Source organism: Pseudochaenichthys georgianus, chromosome 3, assembly GCF_902827115.2.
Source record: "Pseudochaenichthys georgianus chromosome 3, fPseGeo1.2, whole genome shotgun sequence".
Lineage (NCBI taxonomy): Eukaryota > Metazoa > Chordata > Actinopteri > Perciformes > Channichthyidae > Pseudochaenichthys > Pseudochaenichthys georgianus.
The window spans coordinates 14,468,377-14,483,139 of NC_047505.1; the positions used below are offsets into that span (position 1 = coordinate 14,468,377).

General features: G+C 39.9%; 1 protein-coding gene across 4 annotated transcripts in view; it reads left to right on the forward strand.

Moving 5' to 3' along the window:
- The window catches only part of LOC117462872 (multiple C2 and transmembrane domain-containing protein 2-like), a 61,793-nt gene that overhangs the window by 44,054 nt on the left and 2,976 nt on the right, over positions 1–14,763 (forward strand). For all 4 annotated transcript variants that reach the window (XM_034105228.1, XM_034105252.1, XM_034105235.1 and 1 more), the window contains 11 exons: positions 406–499; positions 974–1,076; positions 1,224–1,326; positions 1,516–1,617; positions 1,715–1,789; positions 4,573–4,692; positions 7,889–8,002; positions 11,239–11,280; positions 12,908–13,017; positions 13,231–13,340; positions 13,730–13,827. In XM_034105228.1, coding sequence (XP_033961119.1) covers positions 406–499; positions 974–1,076; positions 1,224–1,326; positions 1,516–1,617; positions 1,715–1,789; positions 4,573–4,692; positions 7,889–8,002; positions 11,239–11,280; positions 12,908–13,017; positions 13,231–13,340; positions 13,730–13,827 — 1,071 coding nt within the window. The remainder of the gene's footprint in view (positions 1–405; positions 500–973; positions 1,077–1,223; positions 1,327–1,515; positions 1,618–1,714; positions 1,790–4,572; positions 4,693–7,888; positions 8,003–11,238; positions 11,281–12,907; positions 13,018–13,230; positions 13,341–13,729; positions 13,828–14,763) is intronic.

The window sequence follows — 14,763 nt, forward strand, 5'->3', positions numbered from 1 at the left end:
AAGTCATGAATGCCACAGCTTCACAAAAACATATTTGAACGCCCTTACAACATTCATCATAATTCCTTGTCCATTTAGCACTGAAGTGGGTAATATCTGTATATACTGATACTGTGGTTTTATGGTTATTCTTATATGCAAAAAACACAGTTATTAAATACACATTTATAGTCAGAATACACTTTTTTGTACATGTAATATGTATTTAAATTTCACAATCATTGTTATTATTATATAATTTGTTTTACTACACTAAATATTTTGGTTTTTGTTTCCAAGATACATTCCTAACATTTTGAGATAAAACAGAGCCTGACTCATGTATTGTGTGATCAATCCAAAGTTAGAGGACTGTGCACAAACAAGTGTGTTCGAGTTTTCATTCATCTCCATGTGTCCCCACAGAGTTTGAAAAGTTCCCTGAAAAACCTCCGTGATGTTGGTTTCCTTCAAATAAAAGTGATCAAGGCTGCAGATTTGATGGCTGCCGATTTAAACGGTAACACACACACACACACACACACACACACACACACACACACACACACACACACACACACACACACACACACACACACACACACACACACACAGGATCCCATATTTTTGATATCAAGGGTTAATCTGCCTGTTACATTAATCTACTCAATGAACTGTTTGGTCAATAAAATGGTAAAACTGCAATCCCAGTTGACTCTTTCCAAACCCAGATATATTCAGTTTAATTTGATATAAAATTATTTATTTTTTAAAACTGAACATTTCCATATTTGAGAGGCATTTTTGCATGAAGAGATACTTCAACTTTGAATCCATTATTAATACAGTTGGTGATTGTTTTGTGTGACAATAGACGAATCGGTTAATCAACTTATCGTTGCTGCTGTAGTCACACATTTAGATTTGAGTTGTCTTTGTTTTCGCATTAAAGGGACCGAGGAGCCCTGTTTGAAATGTGTTTCTTGTTCTGCAGGCAAGAGTGATCCTTTCTGTGTGCTGGAGCTGGGGAACGACAGACTGCAGTCCCACACAATCTACAAGAGCCTCTACCCAGAGTGGAATAAAGTCTTCACATTGTCAGTTGGACTCTCCTTTTCCTGACACATGTTCTTTTTAATACTACGTAATGCATGTAGGCTGTTAGGCAACACATTGAAAAATGGGGACGTAAAAAGTGTGCTTGTTTTTGTGGACTACCTGACCTAATTTGTCTGTCTCCGCAGCCCTGTCAAAGACATTCATGAGGTCTTGGTGGTGACTATCTTTGATGAGGATGGAGACAAGGCGCCAGACTTCCTGGGAAAAGTCGCCATACCCCTGCTCTCGGTACACACTACCTCCCCGAGAGTCCATCACCCGGACAATAGACTCATCTATTTACACCCTGTGTCTAAATTAAAGTGAAGAGGGCGATAGCACACTCGCGTTGAAGACTCGCTAAAATGTAATCCAGCATGACTGACGGTCAGGTGCAGCGACGAGTTCAGCACCTGATGCCCTTTTCTGTCCCCGCAGGTCCACAGGGGACAGCAGATCACCTACCCGCTGAAGAAGGAGGACTTAGGTGGGCTGTCGAAGGGCACCATCACTCTGGACGTGGACGTTATTTTTAACCCTGTGAGTAAAAGTTCAGCGTGCTGTGATGGCTGTGAAACATGGGCCTAAGTCTGTCCGCTTGTCATCGCTTCATGTCTTTTTCTTTTCTTTTGATAAGGTCAGAGCGAGTATAAGAACCTTCAACCCAAGGGAGAGAAGATTCCTGGAGGACAATCCCAAGTTTTCCAAAAAGGTTTGAAACAGTTCTGAGGATTTACTCTATAATACAGGGGTTTGGAATCATCATTTTTGTAACATACATTTAGATTTTGAAGTTTTCACAGGTGACATTTAAGCATTAAAATGTCTAAAGACAACTACTGTAGTCCTCTTATCTCTTTTCAGAAAAGGTTCAATCCTGTAGATATCTGTAATTGGAATCACGGTAGCGCGTTTTCTTTGCTTTTATTTGTATTTATTTATAGAAGGACCATGCATACAAAAACATTAATCAGCAAAGAGAAGAGATGCAATATGCCAGATTATAGCTAATGGCTAATTTCCATCTGTGGTCCTCAGACAGGTTCATAACAATCAATAAACAAATAATAACATTGCATGATCTCTATCAGTCAAACTATTTTAAAACCTGATTTAAGTACAGCTCAATGAATTAATATATAGTACACTTGAAATACGCTTACATGATCTCGGTCACTCAAATAATTACAAAGCCTGATTTAAATTCAGGTTACGAACATAATACTTAGTACACTTCAAATACACTTAAATAAAATATCTAATATATAGTATGACAATACAGTTCAAATGAAAAGAACTCAGATTACAGTGTAATTAATGTTGCTCACATGTTATTGCTACGTATCCTCTTAGCGTTGTGGCGAACATTAATTGTATCTACATTTCATGATACGACTTTAGATTAAGGTGTTTTTTAACTATATACGTTAACCTGAGTAAAGATTTAGATCATTGTACATCTCGGTCTTAAGTTTTAAGCTAAATGAGCCTAGCAAACACTAGCACTCTATGCACCAGATGATGACTGCAACTCCCATGACCCCATGCTACTTCACTACGCCACCAAACTCCATCGTTGGTCACTGAGAGCCCCCTAGTGGAGGAGAATTATGTATTCTACTTTAAGTGTTTTTCTTTTTTTAAAGCAGCATTCGCACACATGAAGGATAAAATACCTTTCAACTTCTTTAGTGCTAAATCCATTTGTCTATAAATCAATTAGTTGCTTGACAGAAAATTCATCATCATATTTGCTGCTTTGCTTTCTCTCATGTTAGTAAATTGATTCTCTTTGGGTCGGGTTGGTAGGACAAAACAAAGGCATCTCAAGATGAAAGATATGAAGACATTTGAGAAAAGTTTCAATGTATCAAATGTTTTGATGTCTTATCAACCAATCGATGAATCATTTATCAACAAAAAGACTGAGCAGATTAATCGATAATGGTCGCAGCTCTAAACACTCACCAAAGGTTACTAGCAGGCATCAGTAAAGAGGGCAAGGGTCAGAGGTCACTGCACTTTTGACGATATCCATGTGATGCTTGGATAATTGAAAGTTCGAAGAATAACAACAAAAGTTGAAAGACGAGCTTTTAAAACGTTACCACGTTTATTTTCAAATGGCCCTGAACCTAATAAATATCAGTTGTTTCCCCTAAAAAGCTACGATGGCAACTTCGCTTCGCATGAATTGAGCTTTAATTGACCCCAACAGTGACTGAGTTTGTGTCCAGTGTCCTGCTACATTAGTTTGATATACAGTGTGCAAGACAGGGTGCCTGACTGTCTGTACTTCCCACAAAGACTCATTGTTGTCAGACAATACATCGTTCGCCAACGCCAACATTGGCTTACGCACAGAGGACTCCGATGGTAATGTGCGGGGCTTCCTTCTGTTTTAATGTTGAAAGTCTTGCTTACGCAATCAGGTCAGATTATTGACATTTTGTACCCCTCTGACCACGATAATGCCAGGCAGGGTTAGGAGGTTCTTTGGAAAAATGTATTCTGTTACAATTACTAATTACCTTAAAACTTTTTTTTTATATATATATATATATATATATAAGTAACCCAATCTAGTTATAAGTGTTACAATATAAAAGTAATTTCACTTAATTACTTTCCATTAAAAATCAAATGCAATGGCAATAAATACAAGAGAAAGGGAATATCAATAAGATGGCTTTAACTAAAAATGTATCCTCTGCTCAGAGATGTTATTTATACGGAAACCTTTATTAAGCATATGTAGGCGACAGCCTATACACCAACAATGAAACACATGAGCACAGACTACAGTTTCAAAAGGCAGAATACAATCTGAGCTGACAGAAAATGCTCCATTTTAGTTCAATACCTACAGCTAAGATCACACACTATGTATGAACATATAGGTTAATCTAATGAAATAAAAAAATTAAAACCATAAAGAAAATTCACTCGGTAGGCGTTAAGATTCACAGTTCCAGTATTAGATTTCTGCTCCGAAAACAAAATGTGATCTTACTACAGCTTAAGAGCACTTAAAGTATTTTTATCAAATCAGCTTGCCTCAATAGTAATGGTGTATCCCCTTTCTCCTCACAACACAGATGTGGGCCTAATTGTACCCAAAGAAAGATTTCTTTGATCTCCTCTAGAGGCAATAATGATAAACTGGGAAATCAGCTATAGCTAGCTCAGTGTCTTGAGAAGTGTTTAAATGTGTTACCTAATATATCATTCTTAATTTAAAAATGTATTGTTCTATAGTAATTATACAAGTAACCCTATAATGGAAGACGGTTACCTTTTTTGTATCCTTATTTTGCGTAATCCCGGTGCATGTAATCCCCAACCCTAATGCCAGGCGACTGTCACTATCACACTAGCCGACTGGACGTTAGTATCAACACTAAATCAGACCTCTACTTTATGAAACATGTCTTTTATCCATTTAGTAACTGCTGTATTTACTTGTTTTGAATGTTCATGTCGTGTCTCTTTCAGGTTCTGGCCAGGAACGTGATGCGCGTTCAGATGCTGTTCAGGGCCATCATGTCAACTCTGCACTACATCAAAAGCTGCTTCCAATGGCAGAGCGTTCCGAGGAGCCTGATAGCCTTCCTGGTGACGTGCTTTAACTCTCTTATCAAACTATCTGCATTTCCTTCTGTTTTCCCTCCGAGCTGCGGAAAAAACACAAATGCAGCCCGGCTATCCCCTACTTGAACTCTCCCAGCGAGATTCTTAATGAATGCGGTTTTGGGCTCAGCATAAAATGGAAAGGCTCGGCCCCCTTCTCTGCGTCGGAGAGGACGCTCTCAGCGCCGTACTTCTCATGGATGCAGAGATAAGCCTCAGCTGGAGAGAGTAGCGTCCCAGTGGAGTCGAGACAGTCTATTTGTGTTCTACTTCCCTGACAACTCATTAACCCTCCGTGCAATCTGCGCTCGGTTTGATTTAGTTCCCATTATACAGACAGGAGTCCAATTAAAAGCCTCTTTTAGAGATAAGGCTTCTTCTCCTCCTCCCATTGTTCAGTATAAGTGTTAAACAAGTGCAAAGACAGAAACACAGGGCCTTGCCTTTTAAACCCTAAAGTGGAAAGGGTGCTGGTCCTTTTGACATTAGTTCTCTCTCAAATCTAGTTCAATTGAAAAGCCATACAGCAAGTTGTGCATTAACTATGCAGGAAATCAGGGTCATGTAAAGTTATTTTTGTTTTTGCCGCAGACTTCCTGTAGATGGCACTGAAGTTTTGTAAAGGCGATGGATAGTGTTCGCCAGCCAAGAGTACAGTTTGTCCAATTTGCTGCCACACAGAGCTGTTCTCCGAACAGTAGCTGGGGTTTGAGCCATGCTTTTTGTTTTGTACTTTAGTTGAGGATCACTTAAAAATCGGACCTTTTCGCTCACAGTGAAAATATTTTGAATACATAGTTATCTCAAATGAAACAGAATTCCCAATCCCCTTCTCTAAGTTCATTAATTAATAAAAGAGTTTATAATGATGTGTAATATTGTTGTTTTACCTGACAGATCACACACACTCGAGCTCAAATCATACAAGCATGAACGAGCACACACTGCACACACACACACAAGCGCGCGCGCACACACATACACTGCACATACACACACACACGCACACACACACACACACACACACACACACACACACACACACACACACACACACACACACACACACACACACATCCTCCTCCCACTGTTTGAAAGACAGTACCATCTGTACTTGTGTTTTCACACCAGCGCTCCCTGCCATTTCAAGCCTCAGTGAGAAGAAATAAATGCCCACTTAATACCGCCACATGAGAGAAATGAATCAAAGCTTTACTCGGCATGACGGGATACAACCACCTGCGACATCTGCCCATTGTGTCAGATATGTGTGAAGACAGTCAGTGTAGTTTACCAAGGTGTAGTCGGTATACTTTAAAATGTGCAAGTTATCCTAGTGAGAAGCCTCCAACCTGGCAGTAAATATACAACTTGCATAGATCACATGCTGTTGTTTCCTAATTAGTTAATTTTTTAAGGGTGGTGTGACTTGCGGTTTGATGTGACATTTGAATATCCACCCAAACCCAGACAAAATAGTCACCCATGGGCAACGTCATCATACACAATTTGTTAGGTTGAATTCCATATTTACATTGTTTACTATCCCTTCAGGATAAGGTAATAAACATCCATTAGCACAATAAAATAAGCGATAATCCTATTGGTACATTTTGCTGATCTAAGAGATGTGTCTTTTACCAGCTCTTGTTTATCCTAGTATGCACACACCTAACATAATGCGTGTAAATAAGCTTTGTTGTAAACATAACTACTGAGTATATAATTATTCAACTCTATTTTCAATATGCACTCATTTTGCACCAGGTACAATGATGATGACAGCAACAGGATCTAATGACAACGTTTATATTAAACATGTGAATCAGCCTATTTTAAAGTTGGTTTAACGAGATATATTCGATGTCCGGTCCTTAAAAATATTGGAGCAAGAGCATTGGTCAAATAAATACCCTTGCTTTTTTTGCTGCTAAAGCCTTCCTTGGCCTATGACCAGCAGCGTATATATTCTGGTTCACTGACTGTATGGCATCCTCCTCGAGAATTATTCCTACTAATCATCAGGAGAAGGAGAAGTTATATTGTCCCTACTTTAAACAATAGTGTCAGTTATTTTTTGTTATGTTCTTGTATTACCGCCGTGCCATGCAAACCCTTCCCCCGAGCATTAGCGTGGAAATCCTGCTACAATCTGAAAATGTGCTACCCTCCAGTCCGGTAGCTCTCCCGACTTTAGGGTAGCCTTTGATTTTATTTTTTTTCTTCTCTCCGATCTGGATCACATTTCCAGAGCCCCTTTTCGCTGTCGAAGACTGTAATACCTCTCAAGCTGAAATGCCCTGCAATTATGACAATCTTTATGGGCTGGGTATACATTTCCACCAAAGCGTGACTTGGCTTTCCCCCTCACCCCCGGCTCTCCCATCATCACAAAGTCCTCTCTAATAAAACCGAGCACTTTCAGTCAGGAGTTGGTTTCATCTGCTGTCCCAGGCCCTGTTCTTGGCTTGAGATAACAGACAAGAGCATGCTTGGCTCATTGCACATTAAAGCTGATGGTGGGGGTGTTGGGGGGCTTTGAAAATGCCATCTTTTATGTCAGTTGGTGCCTCAGAGGAGAGTGATGTCTTTACCAGATGTTCACTTCTATTTTTATTAGCATATCACCAACCTGTAAACCCTTTCCCCACGCCTTGTGGCACGCTGCCATGCTGGCCGGCGCTGCCTCTCTCTGACGGGATTATTTCATCGTTTCCATTTAGCCCCACAATCGAGACATCACACTCTTTATCCCCTAATCCATTTTTTTAACCTGATGTCCATCACGAGTGGCATTTTAAATCTTAATAACGTATTCACTCACGGACTCCCTGTGGCTCCGGTGGGCCGCGGGGTCGTCTTTAATGTACACAGGATGAGAGACGTGGATCAATTAGACTTAATGTCAATGTATATACGGGGGGTGAGGGGGGGTCGCAGTGGTCGCCCCGCACAGTGTATGCAGAACAACTGAACGTAGGAACAAGGCTTTGATATGGGTGGGGTAGCCTTCATCAGCTTGACCATTACTTATTAAATCAATAGCAGATTGGATCAACCTTTAGCTAGCGGGGGATTCAGGAACTATGGAAAATGTCTTTGGGACTTAATGAAGAGTTTGTTTCATTCTCCAGACCCCCTCTGGAGTGTGACCCCACTCATGTGTGACCTCTGCCTGCAGGTGTTTCTGGTGACGGTGTGGAACTGGGAGTTCTACATGCTGCCCCTCTTCCTGGTGCTGCTCATCGCCTGGAACTACATCCAGATCCGCTCCGGGCGGGTCGCTCAGGACGAGGTGGGCATCTGGTCCTGTTCACACTCCTCTTTATTTATTTAATGTAGAAAAAGTTAATGTAGAACGGCAGTAATGAGGCTGTAGCAACTTCGTTAGTCTTCGTCTTTTTCTTCTCTTTCTTTTTCTATGTCTTCTTCTCATTCGTCTTCTTATTGATCTTCTTCTTTGTCTATGTCTTCTTCATCTTAGTCTTGTTCTTCTTTGTTTTATTTTTCTTCGTGACCTGCTGGTTCCTGTTCATACATATATATATATATATATATATTAGAGCCGGGACCCGATTAAAAAAATTAATCTAATTAATTAGAGGCTTTGTAATTAATTAATCGAAATTAATCGCATTTTTAATCAAATATACATATTTGACCTGAGAACAGTGAGAAGCCATTTTCACATGGATTTTACTCCAAGTGGTCTACAGTGGAGTGCAATCCAGTGAGCCAGGAGTTGGTTATTTTCTCAGACGTGGACTTACTTATCCTGGCCCTGAAACCAGTCATCTGGTTGAGTGTGGGTTGGGTCAGGGTGTGGTTCCTTGCACTCGGAGTCGGGCTAACGTCCACGCTAGCTGCTACATGCTTTGCATTTAGGTGATACTTTAGGCTTGATGTGCTGCGGTGATATGCAAATTCTTTTTTGCATAATTTGCACACAACCGTGCTCTTGTCGACGCTTCCATCCGTCCGTTTTTTAAAACAAAATGTCCCATCCACGGGGCCGACCAAAGCGGTCTCATCAGCTTGTTCGTTCATGTTCGACTATTGTTCACCATGGTTTGTTGTTGTTTGAAGTCCCATGCTGAAGTCATGAATGTTAGTTGGTGCTCCAGTATAATCGGTACGCCTGAAACTCATCCAGTGAGAAACGTTCCGCTGTGCGATTAAAATGCGTTAATTTTTGTGTAATTAATTAATCTTAATTAACGCGTTAAAGTCCCGGCCCTAATATATGTATGTATATATATATATATATATATATATATATATATATATATATATATATGTATTTCTTTTAATAAAAAAACCCAGGACGTGGTGAGTCCTGCTTAGCTTCGTAAGCCTTCTTCTGTTTCTGTCTTGTTCTTCTTTGTCGTCTTCATAAGCATCTATCTTCTATGTCTGTGTCTTCTCCTTTGTTTTCTTCCTCTTCTTTTTCTATGTCTTCTTCCTATCATTCATCTTGTTCTTCTTTGTCATCTGTGTCATCTTCTACTTTGTCTTTTCTTATTCTTCTATGTCTTTATCTTCCCCTCTATCCTCGTTGTCTTTGTATTTTTCTTCTGGACCTGTTGGTTCCAGTTCACATTTAATAACCTATTTATCTATAAGTCGTACAAAGACTCAGGTCGTGGTGAATCAGGAGCGGCTTCGTAGGACTTCTCCTTGTTTTTCTTCCTCTCCCTCTGCAGTGACATACTGCTACCTGTTCACACTTCATTTATTGTAGAAAAACAACCACCTCAAACCCATTTCTCCCAAAATTAAATAGCTGCTGTGTTTCCATAGCAACCAGCTGCACCTAGCTACATAATAATAAATAAATAACACATAATAAAGAGAAACCTCGCTGAATAGACTAATGCAACATATCATTATAGCCTAAGCTAATTTGCAGTACACGGCTTTCTTCTTTTCCGCCTCTAGTTATTGTCCTGAATCCTTCCTCTTCTTCACTGTAATTGGTCTGTTACCCTCTTCTCGTTGAGACTAAGTTTGTATGCCTCTGCTCTGTAAAAGGTCACAGCTCAGTGTTTTTCCGCCCACTGTGACCCACTCTTCCGTTTTACAAAAAAAACAAGACGTAGCATCTTGTATGTGCTCAGTATGTAGAAGCAGTACACACCATAGGTTATAGCAAATAACATACACGCTGTGCAGTTCAGACAACAATGTGCTTAATTTTACTGTTAAAGAGGCCCTCAAATGCTTTCTTGAGTTGTCCCTTTCCTGTAGTGTCCCTGAAGGCTCCCACAAGATTGCTGACATCCTCGTGGATTCATCTTCCTGTTATACACACATGCATTTCCAAACATTTGGACTACCTATGTTGTAAATGTATTATCTTTTCAATTTACACACGGCATCTATTGCACGTCTGTCCGTCCTGGGAGAGGGATCCCTCCTCTGTTGCTCTCCCTGAGGTTTCTCCCATGTTCCCTTTAAACTGTGGGTTTTCTCCGGAAGTTTTTCCTTGTACGATGTGAGGGTCTACGGACAGAGGGTGTCGTATTGTCATACTGATATTCTGCACACACTGTGAAGACCACTGAGACAAATGTAACATTTGTGATATTGGGCTATATAAATAAACATTGATTGATTGATAGTGTGATCTATAGGTATCGGTGCAATGTTCTGCAAAGGCTTAAATCCCTGTGTTCCCTCAAGAGGGAGTTTCTCTCATACACACTCCCCCCACCCCCCTGCCTGAAACACCTCCATTGGACTACTTAGATTACTTCCATAACATAGTGACATCATTATGGAACACACATGCTATTGGCTAGCGCTCCAACATATCAGATAGGTTAAGTGGAAGGACATCTCCAAGCGGTTGACCAATCACAATAGAGCCGGTCAGTTTGAGCATTTCATTCATGTACGAATAATTATACGATGGCAATAGGGGAACTTGAAGATATAAAAAAATATTCTTTACTGAGCCAGAAAAGGGGTTTTTATTCAGAGAAATACCTCTAACTTTAGCTTTACGGATTTAATCCTTGAAATGTTGATAGTATCTAAGAAAATATATATAAGTATATGTCCCAAGTTTACAAAAAAATATGCAAAAACGATATATTATATGATTTTAGAAGTCATCTTTTTTGTAAGGAAATCTTAAAAAAAAAAAATCGAATACACATTCTAATGTCGGAGAATATTCAGATGTCTTTATCGTCAATTCTGGACTTCTCTATCGAAACGTCTTTTCCCCTTTTGTTAGATTACATAAAGATATTGATGTATCATGTTCTGGTATAGACGTGTGATTTGTCTCAACTTCGGTTGCCGTGGTGCGTTGTGAACAAAGACCAACACGGCCTGCTGTCAGTCAGCTGTCCTGCAGAGTGTTTGTGAGGCTGACCCCGGGTCAGCCTGATCCCTGCACTCTGTCACAGGACGACCCCACCAGCACACTGGAGTTGATGCAGAGTCCCAGCGTCAACATGAGACTAAGTTCATAATGTAGAAAAGATCCTCAGCTTTATAATACAGCTGCTGTTTCATTTTCAGGACAATATGGATGTGGGGGATGATGAAGAGGATGATGAGAAGGTATGTACCTGTGTTTCTTTTGTTTGCAGTTCTTTACATTTAAGCATCTGTATTTTATGATGAAAAGAAAGGAAGTTTATTTTTGACAAATTCCTATGATCTCTGATTTTGGGCTCTTCATTCAGTAGTAAATCTTCAGATGCATTTTGATTCCTGACAACCACAAGATTTTAAAAAGACGTTCGGGCTTAATGAAGACCTCACCGACCCGTTTCCACATGTCACGACACATTCATATGCTAATAGAGAGGTGGGCGGGGGGGGAGGTTCTGCTGCATTTGGGAAAGTCCCTGAGCTTAACACGCCCTATAATACCAACAATATGGAACTAATGACAGCACTTAGACATGCTTTTTCAAAGCTCATTGGAAATCTGGTGTTCAAAGTATAACAATGCTTTTTAGTCAATGAAATATTCCTTTAGTTTATTCTAGATGTTTTGAATGGTCTGGCGTAAAGTGGTTCTCAAACTGTCTTCAGTGGCAACATGACCCTGAACTGGTTGAAGTAGTTCAGGGCAGTGAGGGGGTTGATTGGAATTTGACTATTCGTCTTACAGAGACTAATGGTCACCATGAATATCCCAGGTGTGATCCCCTCCGCAGCTCCTTTCCCAGGCCCGTCCCCAGCCTCTGGGTGGCATGGAGCCAGCGACCCTCCGTGTCTTTGAGCAGACGCGAACGGAGATCACAGAGATCACATAGTGACAAAGACCATGGCTTTGGCCAGTAAACAGTCCCCCGATAACCAGCGCCCGCAGACCCCAGGCTCCCCTCTCTTCATCCTCTAACCCTCCTTCAGTCCCCCCATGTTTGATGTGGACATGTAGCCGTGTCTCTACAGATCTGTGGACTGAGAGCCAGACTTCAGACACAGAGTCTCCTCCTGTTTACTCTAAAGCCATCCTCCCTCCTGGGATCTGGATGTTCCTGAGAGCGGTGCCCTTTCTCTATCAAAATGTGGAGTCCAGTCCCACTCTGAAGAGCATTCAATTCACAGCCAGTGAAGCTGGTAGAGAATGTGCCTTTACATTCTGCAGACTGTTCGGTGTCTTTCTCTGAGACAAATATACTTAAAGTACCAAAAGTAATAACACTTAATATGCCAATTTTAGAATCAAATATACGATATGTTTCTATGATAGTTATTGATGTATTAATGACGTGTTAATCAAGATGTAACTGTGGAACTCAATCTAATGACTTTGTATACAGCAGGGTAGCTTGTGAATCTAATCCAGGTGTAACTAAAGTCCTACTTAAGTTTTGATCATGTTTTTATTATTATTATTCCATATCTGTAAAGTAATTAACGACATGAAGGTAGTACATTAATGTAGTTGGGTAGAAGTGGTAGCATTACATTTAAAAAAAATCCCAAGTTAAGTACAAGGAGCGCAAAATTGTACTTGTATGAATTATTGTTTTCATATATTAATGAATTAATTTCATATATTAATGTTCCTAAAATATGTATGTGATACCACATCTTGTATACAAGGGCAGTGTAAACGGTTAATCAATATATACCCCGATAAAACAACTACAACAGCAAATAAGAGCAGCAAACACACCCTTCCCGTTATACACCGTTACTAAACTTCTGATCCCTTTTGGTTTAACTGTAGGAGTCGGAGAGAAAAGGGCTGATGGAGAAAATCCACATGATCCAAGACACCATCATCACCCTTCAAACCCTGCTGGATGGGATCGCTAACTTTGGGGAAAGGATTAAAAAGTAAGAATTTACCAAACCACCATGAATCACAGCTCATTAACTGTATTTGCTTTCAGCTCAAATGTCTTGAATCACAATATGAAATGGATTAAAAGCTTCTACTGTATAAAGTCTGCATTAGAGGGGCCACATGTTTTTATTACAACAAGTACTGTATTTTACAGACAAAGATGAAATTAAGTTGGAATACTTACTGATGATTTATCTTTTTAGCACTTTCAACTGGTCGGTGCCATTCCTGTCCGGCCTGGCTATCCTCATTTTTGTCACTGCAACAATCCTCACGTACTACGTCCCTGTTCGATACGTGGTTCTAATATGGGGTGAGTGTCACACACAGTTTATTAAGTTGTGTGTTGATCTGTCTGTTGGCCTTTATTTAAACAAAGTAAAATATGTCCTTTATCATGTTGTATGATGTATAGCATCCCAGGAATATTTGCTGCTTATATTTTCTGGCTGTTGAGTCCCTTCCCCATTATCTCCTTAATATTAGCTGCTTATAATGTACTGAATGAGTTAAGGCAGATCTTAATGGTGTTAAAAGTATTACAGCCTAAGAAGTGAAAGTAAAAAAAGAATAAAGGCTGCAGCAGTAATAGTTCTCGGACGGCGTGAGCCTCCTCTGCAGGTATTTGTTTGTGTGGAAACAAAGAGCGCAGCCACAAGAGACTAGCGTTAATAATACGTTGGGTGTGAATTTCTGTTTTAGGCATCAATAAATTCACCAAGAAATTACGGAACCCGTACAGCATCGACAACAATGAAGTGGTTGATTTCCTGTCGAGGGTGCCTTCAGATGTGCAGAAGGTAAGCCGGCCAGGAAGCCCAAAATCCCCGAGCCCCGCTACGCTGTGCCTCGCGCTAAAACAACTCCCAGGCATTCTCCCCCCTTGTCTGTATAATTAGCTTCATCTGTATAATTATGTAGCCCCGTATAATTTCTGTTGTGTTTTTGGTCGTGATACATCCCCGGTGGAGGTCTGCTGCTTTAGCTGCTTTGCAGGGCAAGCTGTTCCCAGGCTGCCTCCTGTATGAACTCCCCCCCCCCCCCCCCCCCCCCCCCTCAGCAGGAGCAGAATATAGATATCTCCTCCAACTCGCATACACCCACGGCTAGGCGATAGGAAGAGTCCAATAACACTATATAAAATATTGCAGCAGTATTTGTGCTTTCCCAAATATAATGTCTATATAGTAAAAATATGTATTATTATAATTGTATTTATAATCATTAGTAGTGTGCCGTAGTGGAATAAGTACTCTGATCCCTTACTTAAGTCAAACTAAACATTCTACAGTCTAAACGTTCTGAGTTAAAAAATGTTTTTGTACAGAAGTATTCAGTATGCAGATTGAGGCTTCTTCTGACTCTTATATTAGAGATATTATATTATTCTATTTATTTCTAACAATACATGTAAGAGCATTTTATGTTGTTTGTCAACACTGATCCAATTTAAGTTAAATACTATTGACTAGTACTACAATACTGCATCATATCAGCATAGCATGCATTTTTGTGTTAATAGTAACTGTAGGTTCAAAATAAATGTATAATTAATCATATTTGAAATATAAAACAGGAGAAGTATAAAGTAGCATGACATGGAATACAAAGCATGACAAAAAGGTACTTGATTAAATCTCAAAAAAATGTTCTTGTGACATTCCAACACTGGTAATCTAAATAAAATAAAAAATTCCTTTTACGCTTGATTTCATTTTTCAATAGCAGTGCCAACA